Source organism: Acomys minous, assembly GCF_964271855.1.
Source record: "Acomys minous genome assembly, chromosome: 16".
NCBI classification, from domain to species: Eukaryota; Metazoa; Chordata; class Mammalia; order Rodentia; family Muridae; genus Acomys; species Acomys minous.
Window position 1 is genome coordinate 70,435,335 of NC_140498.1, and position 14,273 is coordinate 70,449,607.

Below are 14,273 nucleotides of genomic sequence, written 5' to 3' on the forward strand. Positions count from 1 at the left end.
GTGATCTAAACCAAGGGCAAGGAGTCAGGCTGCTGCCCAGCCTCACTCAGTGCTTAGGTCCTGTGCTCAGACCCCAGACTTCCCCACTGGACCCCATGGGTACATGTGACCCATGCCTTCCGGTATGGCGCCACTTCAACATGCAGCCCTGAGCACCCGGTAAAGCAACGGGAGGGGAAAGAGCTGGAGTCCAGGGTGGACAGCTGTGTCCAGTACCTGCCGCCGCCGCCGCCTGTGTTTCAGAGAGAGCAGCTGGCACCTTGTCAGGACCCGAATCCTGACAGTGTCAGCCAACCTCTTGGACTGTGCACAGGGCTCCTCCTGTGGCCTGGACGTATCTGCCCTTCAGTTGACCTTCACACTCACCATGGCCTCCCTGAGGGCTGCTTCCAGCTGAGTCTGTCCTTTCCAGGCCTGCTCCCTCCCGCCTCCTTAGGGAAGTCTACTGGTCCATCGGCCTGTCCCACAGGGGCGCTTTCTCCTATACATTCTGTGTGTGACTACATAAGCAGCAATCATAGCTGCTCTGGTGGGCTGGACACACACTATCTCATCCCCTTCCCGGCACCCAAGTGACCCACGTTCAGGGGTCACAGCCCCTGTGGCTTTCTCACTGGGCTTTGAATCATGTCTGTGCTAGGCCCATCCCAGGAGCTCTGGCAGTACCCGCCACTGCTGGATGAGTATTTCTGCCATGAGACAGTCATACTGCATCATGGGCAGCCTCAGGCATGTCTGGAAGGTTCTTTCCCAAGAAACAACTTGATGTTTGTACTGTTGAGGCCGGCATCTGACCCCGCCCTGCTGAACTCCTCTCCTGTAAGAGGCTTCTGGTGGGGAAGCATCCCAGGGCATATCCTAGGCCAACTCCCAGAGGTAAACTTGAGATGAGCCCTCAGGCCTTATCTTACAAGGCTTTGTGGACAGATGGTAAACTGAGTCCCAATGAGGCCTCATGGTTTCTCTAACATGGACACAATTTTTTTTATATTAAAGTTTAAATAGCTCATCCAAAGCACAATTTAAAAAAGAAATGAATAAAATATACATCCCAACAACTCATAGCCTATAATGCAAGTCAAAGCTACTGTGAAATCCCACCTCACATCCATGGGTACAGCTCTCATCAAAGACAGATGACAGAACGTGCTGGTAAAGACTGGGGAAGCTGGTCCCCTAGGGCTGTGCAGGTGGGATAAAAAAAGGGCACAGGTCCCATGGAAACCAAATAAACAAACAAGAGACCCAGCAGCAGCCTTCCAAGGCCCCTGTCTAAAAGACCCAACGCACAGGGATGACAAAGTTGAGAAAGTAATGGCCTTGTAAGCATGAGGACCTGAGCCTGATGCCCAGAACACCATTCAGAAAATGTCAGGGGAGGTGACTCGTGATTGCAATCCCAGGGCTGGGGAGGCGGAGACAGACAGATCTCTTGGGCTTTCTGGCCAGCCCACCCAACTTACTTGGTTAAGTTGTAGGTGAGTGAGAGAGCCTGTCTCAAGGGACGCTGGTGGCGTTTCTGAAGGCAACACCCAGTGTTGTCCTCTGGCCAGAGAGCATGTACATGTTGCCATAGAATGGGGTCCTCTAAGCAAAACATGTGCCGTCATCACTGCGTCAGCTCTGTCTGCTGCAAGAGACCATTGTGAGCAGGAGGAGTGGGTTTGGAAGGTTATGGGACCTCGACTGAGCTTCCAACTGCTCCTCACAGACATTTTATGCAATTCTGCCCTAATTGCATATGACACCTGGGGCCCCCGTGAGGTGTTCGAGTTTATAGCAGTGGTTCTCAATATTCCTAATGCTGTGACCTTTTAACGCAAGTTCATCACGCGGTAGTGACCCCTAGTGATAAAATTATCTTGTTGCTACTTCATAGTTGTAATTCTGCTACGATTATGAATCGTAATATAAATAGCGGATATGCAGGCTATCGGCTATGTGACCCTCAGAGAGGTCAGGACCCACAGGCTATAGGGTGAGGGTGGTTAACTAAAGTTGGAGGGGATGCTCCAGCTCTGCAGCTACGGCTAAGCCATCATCCGTGCTGGGTGAAGACTGTCAGATGTAGTAGCCGTGGGTTCCCTCACCCATGCTCCGTAAGTGCCATAAGCATGCTGGTTCCCTAGTAATAATAAACTGTGGTTAAAAAAAAACAACCAACTTCTAATTCAAGTTAAAAGAAGGTCTATGCATTGTTTGCCTCTCTCCAGGGAAAGTATTCTTGAAATACACATGTATCCACACACACATGAGCTCCCAAGATATTGTCAATGCGGCCACACGGAAAGGGCCAAAGCAGCATTATTCATTACAGACTGAGAGAACGATCCAGGCCCATCAGCAGATGGATAGATGAAAGGGTCTGGCCCGTCCATACAATGGAATATTACTCATCAATCAAAGGAAGGGATGCGCTGTCACCCGTCCCAGCACGGAGGAACTCTGGAAGGACCACCACACCACTGCCAACGAGACACAAAGCACCCGTACAGCGTACAGCGCATGATCGCAGGCCTGCGGAAAAACCCAGAATAAGCAAATCCACACACAGCGAGACAGGAGATTAGTGGTTGTCGGGTGCTGGCGGAGGGGTGGGGAGAACCAGCTAGATTTTTAAGGAGTCTCCTCTCAGGACAATGAAAACTAGTGGTGAGGGAAACACCAGTCAATGGGTACCAGAAGCTACGGGACTCAAGTGTGTGGGCTGGAAGGCGTGGAGTGCATCTGGCATCGGGAAAACCACTTTTTTTTTTTTGGTTTGTTTGTTTAACTAACAAAAACAAAAAAGCTTAAATACTTTAAAACAGAGGTTCTCAAGCCGTGGGGTGCGATGTGACCCCTGTGGGGAAGGGTGTCAAATAGCCCTTTAATAGGGGTCGCCTAAGACCATCGGAAAACCGACATTTATGTTACAATGCATAACAGCAGCAAAATTACAGTAATGAAGTAGCAACGGTAATAATTTTATAGGTGGGGAGGGGGGGCGGGAAGGCCACCACAGCATGAGGAACCGTGTCGAAGGATCACGTTGTTAGAAAGGTTGAGAGCCACTCTTTAAAGCGAGGAGCAGACGTCCTCCCAAGAGCTCATGGGCTGCGCTGCTGGTTGTGTGTCCCTCTTCCCTCTTCCTCCCTCCTTGTCCTTCCCTTCTTCCTTCTCTTCCTTCTTCCTCCTCTTTCCTCCTCCTCTCTCCTTTCCTTGTCTCCCCCTCCACCAACAGAGTCTCACTGTAGATCCCAGACTAGCCTCAAACCTCACGGTAATCCTCCTACCTCAGCTTTCAGAGTTCTGGGATCACAGCCATGATCCCTCCGACCCCCATGCCTGCCGGAGATGTGTCTTCTAGTGTCTACTAAAATACTTAACCACTAACATTGAATGACATGAGCCCTGGGATGCCTCCTGTCTCCACCTCCCCAGTGCCGGGATTACAGGCATACACCACCACACCTGGCTCTTTCACATGGGTTTCTCGAGACCCAACTTGGGGTCCTCTTACTTGGGCGGCAGGCACCTTACCGACCGAGCTATCTCCTCAACCCCCTATCATAGGTTTTGACTTTCGAGGGCTATTGTCAAGGACCACAACTATATCATCCCACAGACTCAGAGCAGCAAGGACACATGGGCAGCGGCAGTGGCAGATCCTGGGCCCTGCGCAAGGTCATCAGTGTCATCGGCTGCTAGCAGGAGGACTGGTGTCAATGAGTCTCAGGTGCCCCAGATATGTCTGGACCTGGTCCATGGAGGAACAACCAAATGAATGACCCAGGAAGACAGTGTGAGTTTACAGCAAACTGTGCCACCTGCTGGCACGGGGACCACACCTCCCATGCCCACTTGGAAGAGAAAGTCCAGGCTGGCCCTCAGGCTCTTGTCTCTGGCCAGCTCTTAACACATCCTCAGTTTCCTCAACCTGTCTCCCCAGCAACACCCTGCCTTGCCCGGCCACTTGGGCCATACATATTTTTCACTGCCCTAGTTACGGCCCTGGATGCCCTCCAAGGCCTCAGATATGCCAGACAGATAGCATTTCCAGTTCAGTCCTTTGTATGACCATTCAGGGATGTGGTTTTGCCCTCCAGGTGGGGGCCTCCTTAGAGGGCTCTGGACCCACCCCACCCCTCAGCACCCCGGGTTCCATGTCTATACGCAGTTATGGACAGCACGCCATTAAGACTCCATTTTGGGAACGAAACAAAACACAAGAGCCCTGAGTGCTGAGCCCCGTTCTTCTCAGAAAGCCTGAGGGACACAGGCTGTTCCAGTGCCTGGCAATGGCTGAGGTTGCAGCTGTCCACAGCTGGACATACCTTCCTCTCCAGTCACTCACACAGAGACAGGGCAAGAGCCAGAACCCAGAACCAACCCCCCACCCCCGTCTCTACTGATGTGGCCATCTGGATCCCCAGGGCTTACTGTCCTGAAACCCGGGGCTACCGGGAGCCTCTCTGGACAGCTCTGGGTGTGTCTATAAGTTTCTGCCAGACTGGAAGATACACTTCTCAGACAAGAAGCTCAGTCCTGCCTCCCAGATCCAAACACTCTCAGGACTCTGCTGAAAAGGTGACGATGTGTATGCTGCCATTCTCATTTATTGTCCCCAGATCCTGGCCAGCAAGCAGCAGCAGGCTGTCCTGATCCATCGGTCACCTGGCTTGGCCCTGGCCTCTATACAGGCCAGGCTCTCACGGAATGGCCCTTGTGAAAACCAGATAGCCTGCCTCAGTGAGGCACTGAGAATGTGGCTCAGTCGATAGTGCTTGCTTACTATGCAGAACACCCTGGGTTCCTTCCATCCGCAGGACCGCATAAACAGGGTGTGGCAGCACATGCCTGTAGTCCCAGAACTATGGATGTGGAGACAGGGGGATCAGAAGGACAGCTCAGGAGGATCCTCAGCTACAGAGCATGTGTGAGGCCAGACTGGGCTCATGAGTGAGAGAGGGAGGGAAGAGGGAAGGAGGAGGGAGGAGAGGAGGAGGAGGAGGGAGAACTGAGGGAAGGGGAGGGAAGAAGGAGGAAGAGGAGGAGAAGGGAGGAAGAAGAGACAGAGGGAGGAGGGAAGAGGAGGGATGGAGAAAGGAGGGAGGGAAAGAGATGAGAGAGGAGGGGGGAGGAGAGAGGGAGGGGAAGGGAGGAAAGATGAGGGAGGGAGGAGGAATGGACAAAGTAGGGATGGAGGGAGGGAGGAGGAGGAAAGAGGAAGGGAAAGAGGAGGGAGGACAGAGGAAGAGGAGAGGAGGAGGGAGGAAGGAGGAGAGAGGGAGGAAGGGAGAACGGAGGGAGAGACAAAGCCTTCTTTAAGCAGCATGTGGCGGTACATGTCTGTATTGCCAGCACTCTGAGAGGCCCGAGGTAGGAGGATTGCTGCGAGTTTGAGGCCAGCCTGTGATACAGTGAGAATCTGTCTCAAGTAAAGCTTCCTTGAGAAACTACACGAAGCTCTACCCTTCTCCCAGGCATCCAGCCCCCCCCCCACGGCATCCTGTGGTGACCACACAGGCTATGGCTATGTGGAGACCTTCTGCTTGCTGCTCAGGGCCAGGAATAACTAATGCTAGACTGACTGTGTACCCCACTCCCGAGTGGCCGGCTCATGCCTCCACTCATGCCGAGCTCACACCACTCCCTGCTCAGGGCAGATGCTTGTGGGACACAGAAAACTCCACTTTTGTACATGAGGAGGGAACGGAACGCTGTGCTCTTTGCCACGCAGCCACACGGCACCCGTGGCCACCACCCTCCCCCCACCCCCCTAGGCAGTGGCCTAGGCCTCACGGTCTCCTGGTTTAAGCCCTATGGCCAGGTTTTCCTTTGCTTGTGGGAATGGGTGGTGTTCAGGACTGGGCTCCTGCACAGGAAGCGGGCTGACTGTCCTCTCTGGGAAGCCAAGGAGGCCCACTCCCTCACCACTCCAACACTCTCCACATCTCCCCATGCCCACCCTGGTCTGCTCGAGGACACAGGGCAACCAGAAACAGCAAAGTGCTTTCCCTGCTTCTGAAGCACTTATTGGTCTTTTTTTTTTTTTTTTAATTTGAGGATTAAACAGCAGGGAATGCAGGATTAGTAGAAAAATCAGGGCAGAGAGCTGAAATCTGGCTGGCCAACACACAGCTGGGCTGTCCCTGGGGACCCACACTGTGCAGCCTGCTGCACTGCTGCCTCACTTCCACGGGCTTGCATGTCCTCCTTGGCCTTTGTGTCACCCGCAAAACCTTGGGGCCATGCAGGGTAGCCAGCCTGTGGCGGTGTGACACGCATGCTCTAGCAATTCCTGAGTGTCCTGAGAGGTCAAGTGCTATACAGTACTCCCACATCTGCTCTAGTGATGGGAGTTCTACCTCTTGTGTGACACGCTGTGGGGTGGAGAGCCCACTCCAGTACCGCCTTGTGTTAGAATGAAGTCGTGCACACAGGCATGCAATACTCCTCACCTTAAGTTTTTGAGACGGCGGGGGTGGGGGGTGCGGGCGGGCGGACGGTGTCTATCAATGAAGTAGAGCTCGCCAACTCAGTTAGACTGACTGGCTAGCGAGTGCCAGGCATGCTCCTGTCTCTGCCACCCCAGCACTGGATTACAGGCGTGCCAACCATGCCTGGCTTTTTTTTTTCCCATGGGAGCTAACAGATCAAACCTGGGTCTCAGGCTCTTGTGGCAAGCGCTTTATTGATTAAGCCACCTCTCCCGTTCCCTAGGATGAAGGTTTTGTCTGTTTGTTTGTTTTTAGCACACAGGCTCAACACAGTTCCTTTAGTGTGTCCTGCTTCCATGAGGGCTGGACAGCAAGCTAAGTGAGAAACAGGCCATACCACATGCAGAGCTCTGGATGCCAACATCAGCCCTGCCATAGCCTCTGTGGCTGTTAAGAGGATGCAGTCTCCTCTCCAGGGGAGTCCCTTAAATGTTCACATTGTCAGCTCCTCATTAGAAGGTGGCGCTTACCCTCACAGAACAAGACGGACAACCATCCCCAGGTGTGTGATGTTGGCGGAAGGCTGGGGAGAGACAGGGAGGGTGCAGCCAGCCTGGATACTCGCTTAGCCGTCACTGCAGTTCACTTGCAGATAAGTATTGCCCTTCCTCACCTGGCCTTGTGCCTACACACTGCAGCCAGGCCTCTCACGTCCACCCTAGTGTCAGGCACTTACTTCATGGGTTTGAACAGCGCCTGCCCGTAATTCTGGAAGGTCATGATGAGCTTCAGCTGCGTGCCCCCTGACTTCATGGCTGCAGGGGGGAGGGAAGAAAAAAAATTCCTATTCAAACCACATAATTTGACCAGAATGATCTTCAGAATCCGGTTCATTTGCCCAGCGGAGCCTTTGGTGCCTGGGAATTGGAGCCAGTAGTATTTGCCTCTCTCACCCCCACACACCTCACTGTATACTGAATCATCTCCAGATGTCTAATAGCATGACTCAGTGTGACTCGGTGGCTGCCTCAGGCTCCTAACTGCCCCAAGGCGGCAGAGCCAGATCAAGGCTGTAGCCACCAGGCAGCTGGGTCTTCCCTGCTGAGCCTGAGAAGTTAGGGTTTTCAGCAATGATGCACCTCAGCTAGCTGGAGCCCCTCCAGATGTAGCCGTAGGGTCTGAGCCAGCTCTGTAGTGTGAACCCACAAAGGGCCCAGGGCAAGGGCAGGAGCAGCTGTCTGCCAGTCCAAGAGTAAAGCTACACATATGCACACCTTCACACGAGCATATACTCTGGAGATACACCTGCATACGCCCCACTTCTACATGAACATCTCCCCACTTAAACAGACGTCACACACACACATCTCTCTCTCTCCACACACACACACACACACACACACACACACACACACACACACACCACTGCTTGCCTAGGCACACCATGCTACTAGGACTTAGTGAAGGCCTGAGCAGTCACTCTGAAGAGACTCCAGATACCTCCAGGTTAGAAGCACCTATATATGTATATATATATATATATCATCAGGGTGTGGAGGGGTATGAAAGCTTCAGAAGGTTCCAGAAGATACCATTGTTCTGGCACGTCACCAGTTCAGAAAGCTGATGGGTTTCTAAAATGATCTCTCTTCCCCCACCCCCACCCCCAATCTTGGATTTCTCTTTTGCCGATGAAGGAGATGCAAGGCAAGCCATTGTTCTAGGTCAGCTGTGGGACGGGGCCTGGGGGGGGGGGGCGGGCGTCCAGGTTGTTCAAGGCACAGGGACATAAAGGGGGGCGTCACACTGCACAACATGGCCAAACGCATACATGGTAGCTTGCCTGGTGTGTGTACAGGCATCCTGTATCTATGGCGGGCTCTGGGGAAGGGACAATGCCACAGATGTCACTGAACCAGAACTTGCAATAGACAGGTGGGTAGGAAAACAAGTTACAATCTGCAGCAAGATGACTTTAGACTCCTGGTGGAGGGCACAAAGCTGGCATGTGCTGGGGCCTAATGTCATCTTGAGTACCACTCCTGGAGTGGGGGAGGGGGAGGGGAAGAGGTTGGTCACAAAAGAGCAGAGATAGGCAAGCTATGAAAAGGCTGTCTATGGGTCTCCAGAATCCCCCAAATGAGGCTGAAGATAATGGGTGGTGACAGCAGGGGACATGCTCTCACCATTTGGTTGCCAGGCATGATAGGACTGGCAGAGGACCGTGGCTGATGGTACCAGGGTCTGGGGAGGCTCACAGGTGTGTGTGTGTGCGCGTGAGTGCGCATGAGTGAGCGTGAGTGCACGCATATGTGTGTGAATGAGGTGGGGGGGAGGTAGAGAGAGAGAAGAGAGGAGAGAGAGAGAGAGAGAGAGAGAGCGAGAGCGCAGAACATAGGTTTGAAGGTTTGGTAGAGCTGGGCATGGTGGCACATATCTTTAATCTGAGTACCTGGGAGGTGGAGGCAGGTGGATCTCTGTGAGTTCCAGGCCAGCTGGTCTGCATAGTAAGTTCCAGGCTGGCCGGGGCTTAAGACCTTGCCTCAAGCAATACTTTTCCTCAAAACAAGACAAAACACTTTATGGAAAAAATAAGAAAAACCACGATGGTCCACTCTGGTCTTCACACTAAAAAGTCTGCTTAGCTTCCCCAGGCGGGGCATCCTGGAAGGGTCTGCTTTTCAAGTCTCAATTTCCCCTCCTGTAAAATGGGGCTGTGGATGCTGGTTTATCCTTGTGTAGCTATTTCCTCCAAATTAAAACATTTCCTCCTGGCTGGATGTGGTTGCCCAGGCCTCTATTCCCAGCACTTGGGAGGCAGAGGCAGAGGCAGAGGCAGAGGCAGAGGCTGAGGCAGAGGCAGAGGCAGAGGCTGAGGCAGAGGCAGAGGCAGAGGCAGAGGCAGAGGCAGAGGCAGAGGCAGAGGCAGAGGCAGGTAGATCACTTTGAGTTCGAGGCCAGCCTGGTCTACATAGTGAGTTCCAGGACAACTGAGGCTACATGGTCTGACTCAGTGTCAAAAACACCAAAACCAGCCAACCAACCAACCAAAAAAAAAAAAAAAAAAAAAAGATTAGTCCTAGTGGGAGGCTCATTAAGATTTAGTAAGTAAATAAAACTTACAAGGCTTAGGAAGTTCCTGAAACTTCCAAGAATCACAATGCTCCTCCTCCTAGTTTATATAAACAGTAACAGTTGATGGGGCAAGGAGACCCTGCCACAGGCCAAGCTGCCTGCGGGTCATGCAGGGTACTGCAGGGATGCAGCTGTCACAAATCAGGCTCATTCATACTGGGGTGGTCTTTCCTGTGGCCTTTGAATCATTTATGCTCCTGAAAAATCATCCTAACACATTCACTGGCTCACTAAGCTAGCCTTGGCCTATCATCGGTGCTCTATATCGGGAGAGTAGGTAATTTTTTTCACATCCTCTCGCAGAAAGTCCTATGATACTCCTTTGAAAGTTTGTGGAGAGAACCAGGCTCAAAGAGCAGCAGTAGCCTAGACTCACCTATCCAGTGGGGATGGTTGCCCTGCTAGGATTAGCAGGGGACCTTCCTGGGTCTAGACCTTACCTGGCTACACACCTGGCTACACACCTGGCTGCCCACCTGGCTGCCCACCTGGCTACCCACCTGGCTGCCCACCTGGCTGCCCACCTGGCTACTCACCTGGCTGCCCACCTGGCTACCCACCTGGCTATCCACCTGGCTATCCACCTGGCTGCCCACCTGGCTGCCCACCTGGCTACCCACCTGGCTGCTTGCTGAGTATGATGGGACTTAAGACTGATTTGAGGGATCCACCAGGCCAGAGCGGCTGCTATGAGACTCTGCCCTCTTCAGGCTACCACATGTCTCACGCTCCTCTCAAACTCAGAGTGCCACCATAGCACCAAGGGCAGATAGTTAGTGGTGACCCCACAAGATCTGTGACTACCACCCTCCTGTCCTTCTGGGTGACACAGCAAAGCGCTTGCAGTTTGACTATTAAGCAAGCAGCTTATGAAACATTTATGCTTCAGGAACCTCATTTTCCCTCTAAAGACAGGGACACATGGATTTTTTTTTTCAGCCCCGATACACAGACTGGCAGCAAGCCTGCTCCTCTCTCTTGGGAGGCTAGCAAGGGATTTTAATTTTCTGTTTTCCCTTATCTGTGCTTTCTAACTATGCACAATGGACCTTCACTACATTTCTGGGAAAGTGAAAAAGAAGGAAGTGATTAAAAAGTTTGCGGCACCGTTAAGTCTGGGTGCACGGCCCCATTTCCGTTTAAAAACAGAGACTGTTGGGTTTAATGGTTCCTTCCTGAGCCGGGCTCGTTTTAAGGTTCGTAATCCTGGCTTTCAAATAGCAAAATATTGTGTTAATCTGGTCAGTTTGGTCTGTCCCCGCTCCTCCCCTGCCACCTGCTTTTCTCGCTTTGAATAGGCTCTCATGTAACCGAAGCTTGCCTCAAACTTGCTATATAGCTGAGGATGACCTTGAACTACTGACCCTCCTGCCTCCATGTCCTCAATGTCAAGTTTCTTCACTGCTGGGTATGGACCCAGGGCTTTATACATCCCAGCCAAGCACTCTGGTCACTGAGCTACATTCCAACCTAGTCAATCTTTTTCTAAGTGGGTCCTATCTGCCTCCCTATTGCCCTGACATGGTAGGTGGCTGGATATCCCACAGAGAAGACCAGAGGCTGTAGGACACAGAGCCCTTAGGTGACTAAGGAACTACTGACTCAGCCCACTCTCAGTCCTGAAAGCTGTCTGAAGCTTACAGGGGGCTAATTCTGCTTGTAACTCAGACCCCACATATCTGACATAGACTGCTTTGGGCTACAGCAAAGGCTCAGGCTATCTTCCTAGGTGGGCGACAGTCATGAACACCCACCACTGTGTGTACTAGGCTATCCCCCCACTGGAAGCTAAGGAATTGGGCTAGAAATGGGTGATCAGGGTGGAGGGCCCAACAGGTCTCAGGGCTGGTACACAACATGGGTTTTCCTCATGGAGACAGATGGGAAGTCACGTCTAAAGGAATGTTCCCCCTCCTTACTAGGGCAGAGAGGTGGTTCTGTGAGAATCTGGGGCCCAAACTCTGGTTAGGGCACTTCTTCACAGGGATTTCTGTAGTTTCCAGTGGACTGAGAGAGAGCGAGCGAGCACATTTTATATCAACTAATTTGATTGTTTTAAAAAGACCTATTGGGGGTTGAGGATGTAGCTTAGCTAGTAGGGTGCTTTCCTAGTAAGGCTTGGGTTCTATCCTGAGCACTGGGGAGGTGAAGGCGGGAGGATTAGGAGTTCAAGGTCATCCTGAACTCCCCAGCACATTTGACATGACGCCAAGATACAGAAGAATCTATCTCAAAACAAACAATACCAGTGGGCCACACTAGAGATGTTGCTTGGTGGCCCTCGGGGAACCTCACCACTGTCAGGACTTGGCCTCGGCCCGTGTCATCTGGGAGAGGGGACAGGTGATTGTGTTTGGGGTCAGTCAGGCAGCCCTTTGATGATTTACACACACACACACACACACACACACACACACACACACACACACCCTGTGCCGTCTTTTGAGGGACAGACGGGAGACTGTTCTCGAAGATTAATGGAGGCAGGTGTTCGCACTGTAAGCAAAGGCCTCCCCCAGGGAAGGCTCACATTCAGAGAATGTGCCATTCAGCTCTTCCGGCCTTGTCTCACATGTCCCTGAGCAAGAGAGAAGGTCTGCCTATGGCTCGGACGCTGGGCGCTTTGCAGGGTCCCCTTCCCACCTGCCCATCTTGGAGTTGAGAAAATGGGCATGAGGTACATTTACCTGGTGGGCAGAGGCCGACCCATGAGGGTCTGGACAAGCTGAGTGAGCAGGAGGTGACCGTGGCTGTGGCCAGGTCTTCAAGCTCCTGGCTTGTGGTGGGGCCTTCGGCTTCCAGCCTGTCACTGGCTCAGACCGGACCCACGTGGGGCAGCTTCTGCCCCAGTGGCCTCCAGCCTGGTGTTACTATGTCATACTGTCTGCCAGGCGGCTCACTTTTATTTTGAGAGTGGCAGTCACAAGAAACCCCAGAAATACCCTGACGGAGTCAAGAAAGTGGGGGCTTGGCTCAAGCCCTGAAGCTTTCTGGCTGCACAAGGAGAAAATGGGGGAGAGCCGAGAAGGAGTCGGGCCCCCAAGTCCCCACTGGAGAACACTTTTTGCTGTTGACCGTCCATCCTACTGCACTGATCAGCCTAAGTATTTACTGCCTCCCTGCTACACCTGATCTTGGGTTCCACCTCTTATTTCAAGAGGTCCCTCTAACACTGGGGTCTGTGTGACTGGCGGTCACATACCACCCCACCCTGGTGCCCCAACTCAGAGGCAAGGCCCTGTGATCCTGTTGTGGCTGGCACTGCTTCTTGAGAGCCGTGGCTCTGTCTCCTCAGACAGGGAAGGGCTCTCCCCTCCTCCACCCCAATTCACAGGCAGCATTTCCAGGGGTGCCCCAGTCATGGGCCCTTTGTTCCTCGAAGCTCACGGCCAAGTCTCCCAGATTCCATCGCCACCTGATCTTTCCCTTCGGCAGATCAGCTAGCGTCAAGGACTTCAGTCCCGTGGAGCCATTTTCTGTTGTGCAGCCCTGTTCTTGTGTCTGTGGGGCCTCGATCTGACCTAGATGGAGCTACCTTAGAGATCTCTGCTCAGGCCAGGGGCTGCCTAGACCCTCTCCTCCCAGGGGGAACGTCTCCCTCAAAATTTTCAAGTGTAGAGCGCTTGCATCCACACACGATGGTGATTTGATTAGCACCGGTCCCAGCCAAAGGCGTGGTGGGGCCTGACTTGCAGCTGAGCAGAGGTGACTGCAGAGTCTCTCTCTTTAAAGGCAGCAGTGGTCCGTTACCAGGCAGCCTGGAGCCTGGCTATAAATAAATCTCTATTGGCCTTGGCCAGCGGCGCTGTGGGCCACACAGAGCCTCACAAAAGGGAGCAAGAGGTTCTAAACAGGCGAGACTTAATGGATTTATTCCAAGAGGGCGTGGAACCCCTCTGGCATCATTTTCCATCACAACAGTATTTCCTGGCTCCATATTTCATAGTGAGATGAATAACTTGAAGATTAAAGTCATCACTCCTGGGGCTGGGGAGATGGCTCAGTGGATAATGTGCTTGCTGTGCAAGCATAGAGACCAGAGTTTGGAACCCTAGAACTCAGGCAAAAGCTGTGCAGATGTGGTGGCTGCCTGTAATCCTAGCCCTAATGGGGCAGGCAGGGAATCCCCCCCCCTCCCCGAACAAGCTGGCTAGCTAGGCTAGTTAGAGTTGGAGAGCTCCAAATTCAGAGAGTGACCTCGCCTAGACAAATAAAAATGAAAAAACAAAACAAAACAACAACAACAAAAACAACCAAAAAAAAAAATTGAAACACCAAATGCCAACTTCAGACCTTCACACCACAGGCATATATGTTCATATATATATACCTGCATACATGTGTATACACACTTAAACATACATGTGCACAGATACTTCACAAGTACACACAACACACACACTCATACACATACACACACACACACACACACACACACACACACACACACACACTTAAAATAATAAAAATAAAGTCATTGATGCTGGGCCACTGGGAACCTTGAGGCAGAAGCAAGGGGATGCTACCCAGAAGTCTGCCTTCTCTGGAACCTCAGTTTCCCTAGTTGTAGGAGGCAGCTGGGATGCAGCCTTAGCCTTTGAAGGCTCTGCTCTGATGTACTGCAGGCCACAGCAGCACTTGGGCAGAGGCAGATCCTGTCCACGGGCACCCGGCTTGTTACCTACCAGTGGCTACGGTGTGATACCCCAGAAGAGG

General features: G+C 52.5%; 1 protein-coding gene across 1 annotated transcript in view; it reads right to left on the reverse strand.

The window, feature by feature from the left end:
• The window catches only part of FAM20C (FAM20C golgi associated secretory pathway kinase), a 64,495-nt gene that overhangs the window by 43,394 nt on the left and 6,828 nt on the right, over positions 1-14,273 (reverse strand). The window contains exon 3 of the mRNA XM_084762537.1: positions 7,159-7,237. Coding sequence (XP_084618663.1) covers positions 7,159-7,237 — 79 coding nt within the window. The remainder of the gene's footprint in view (positions 1-7,158; positions 7,238-14,273) is intronic.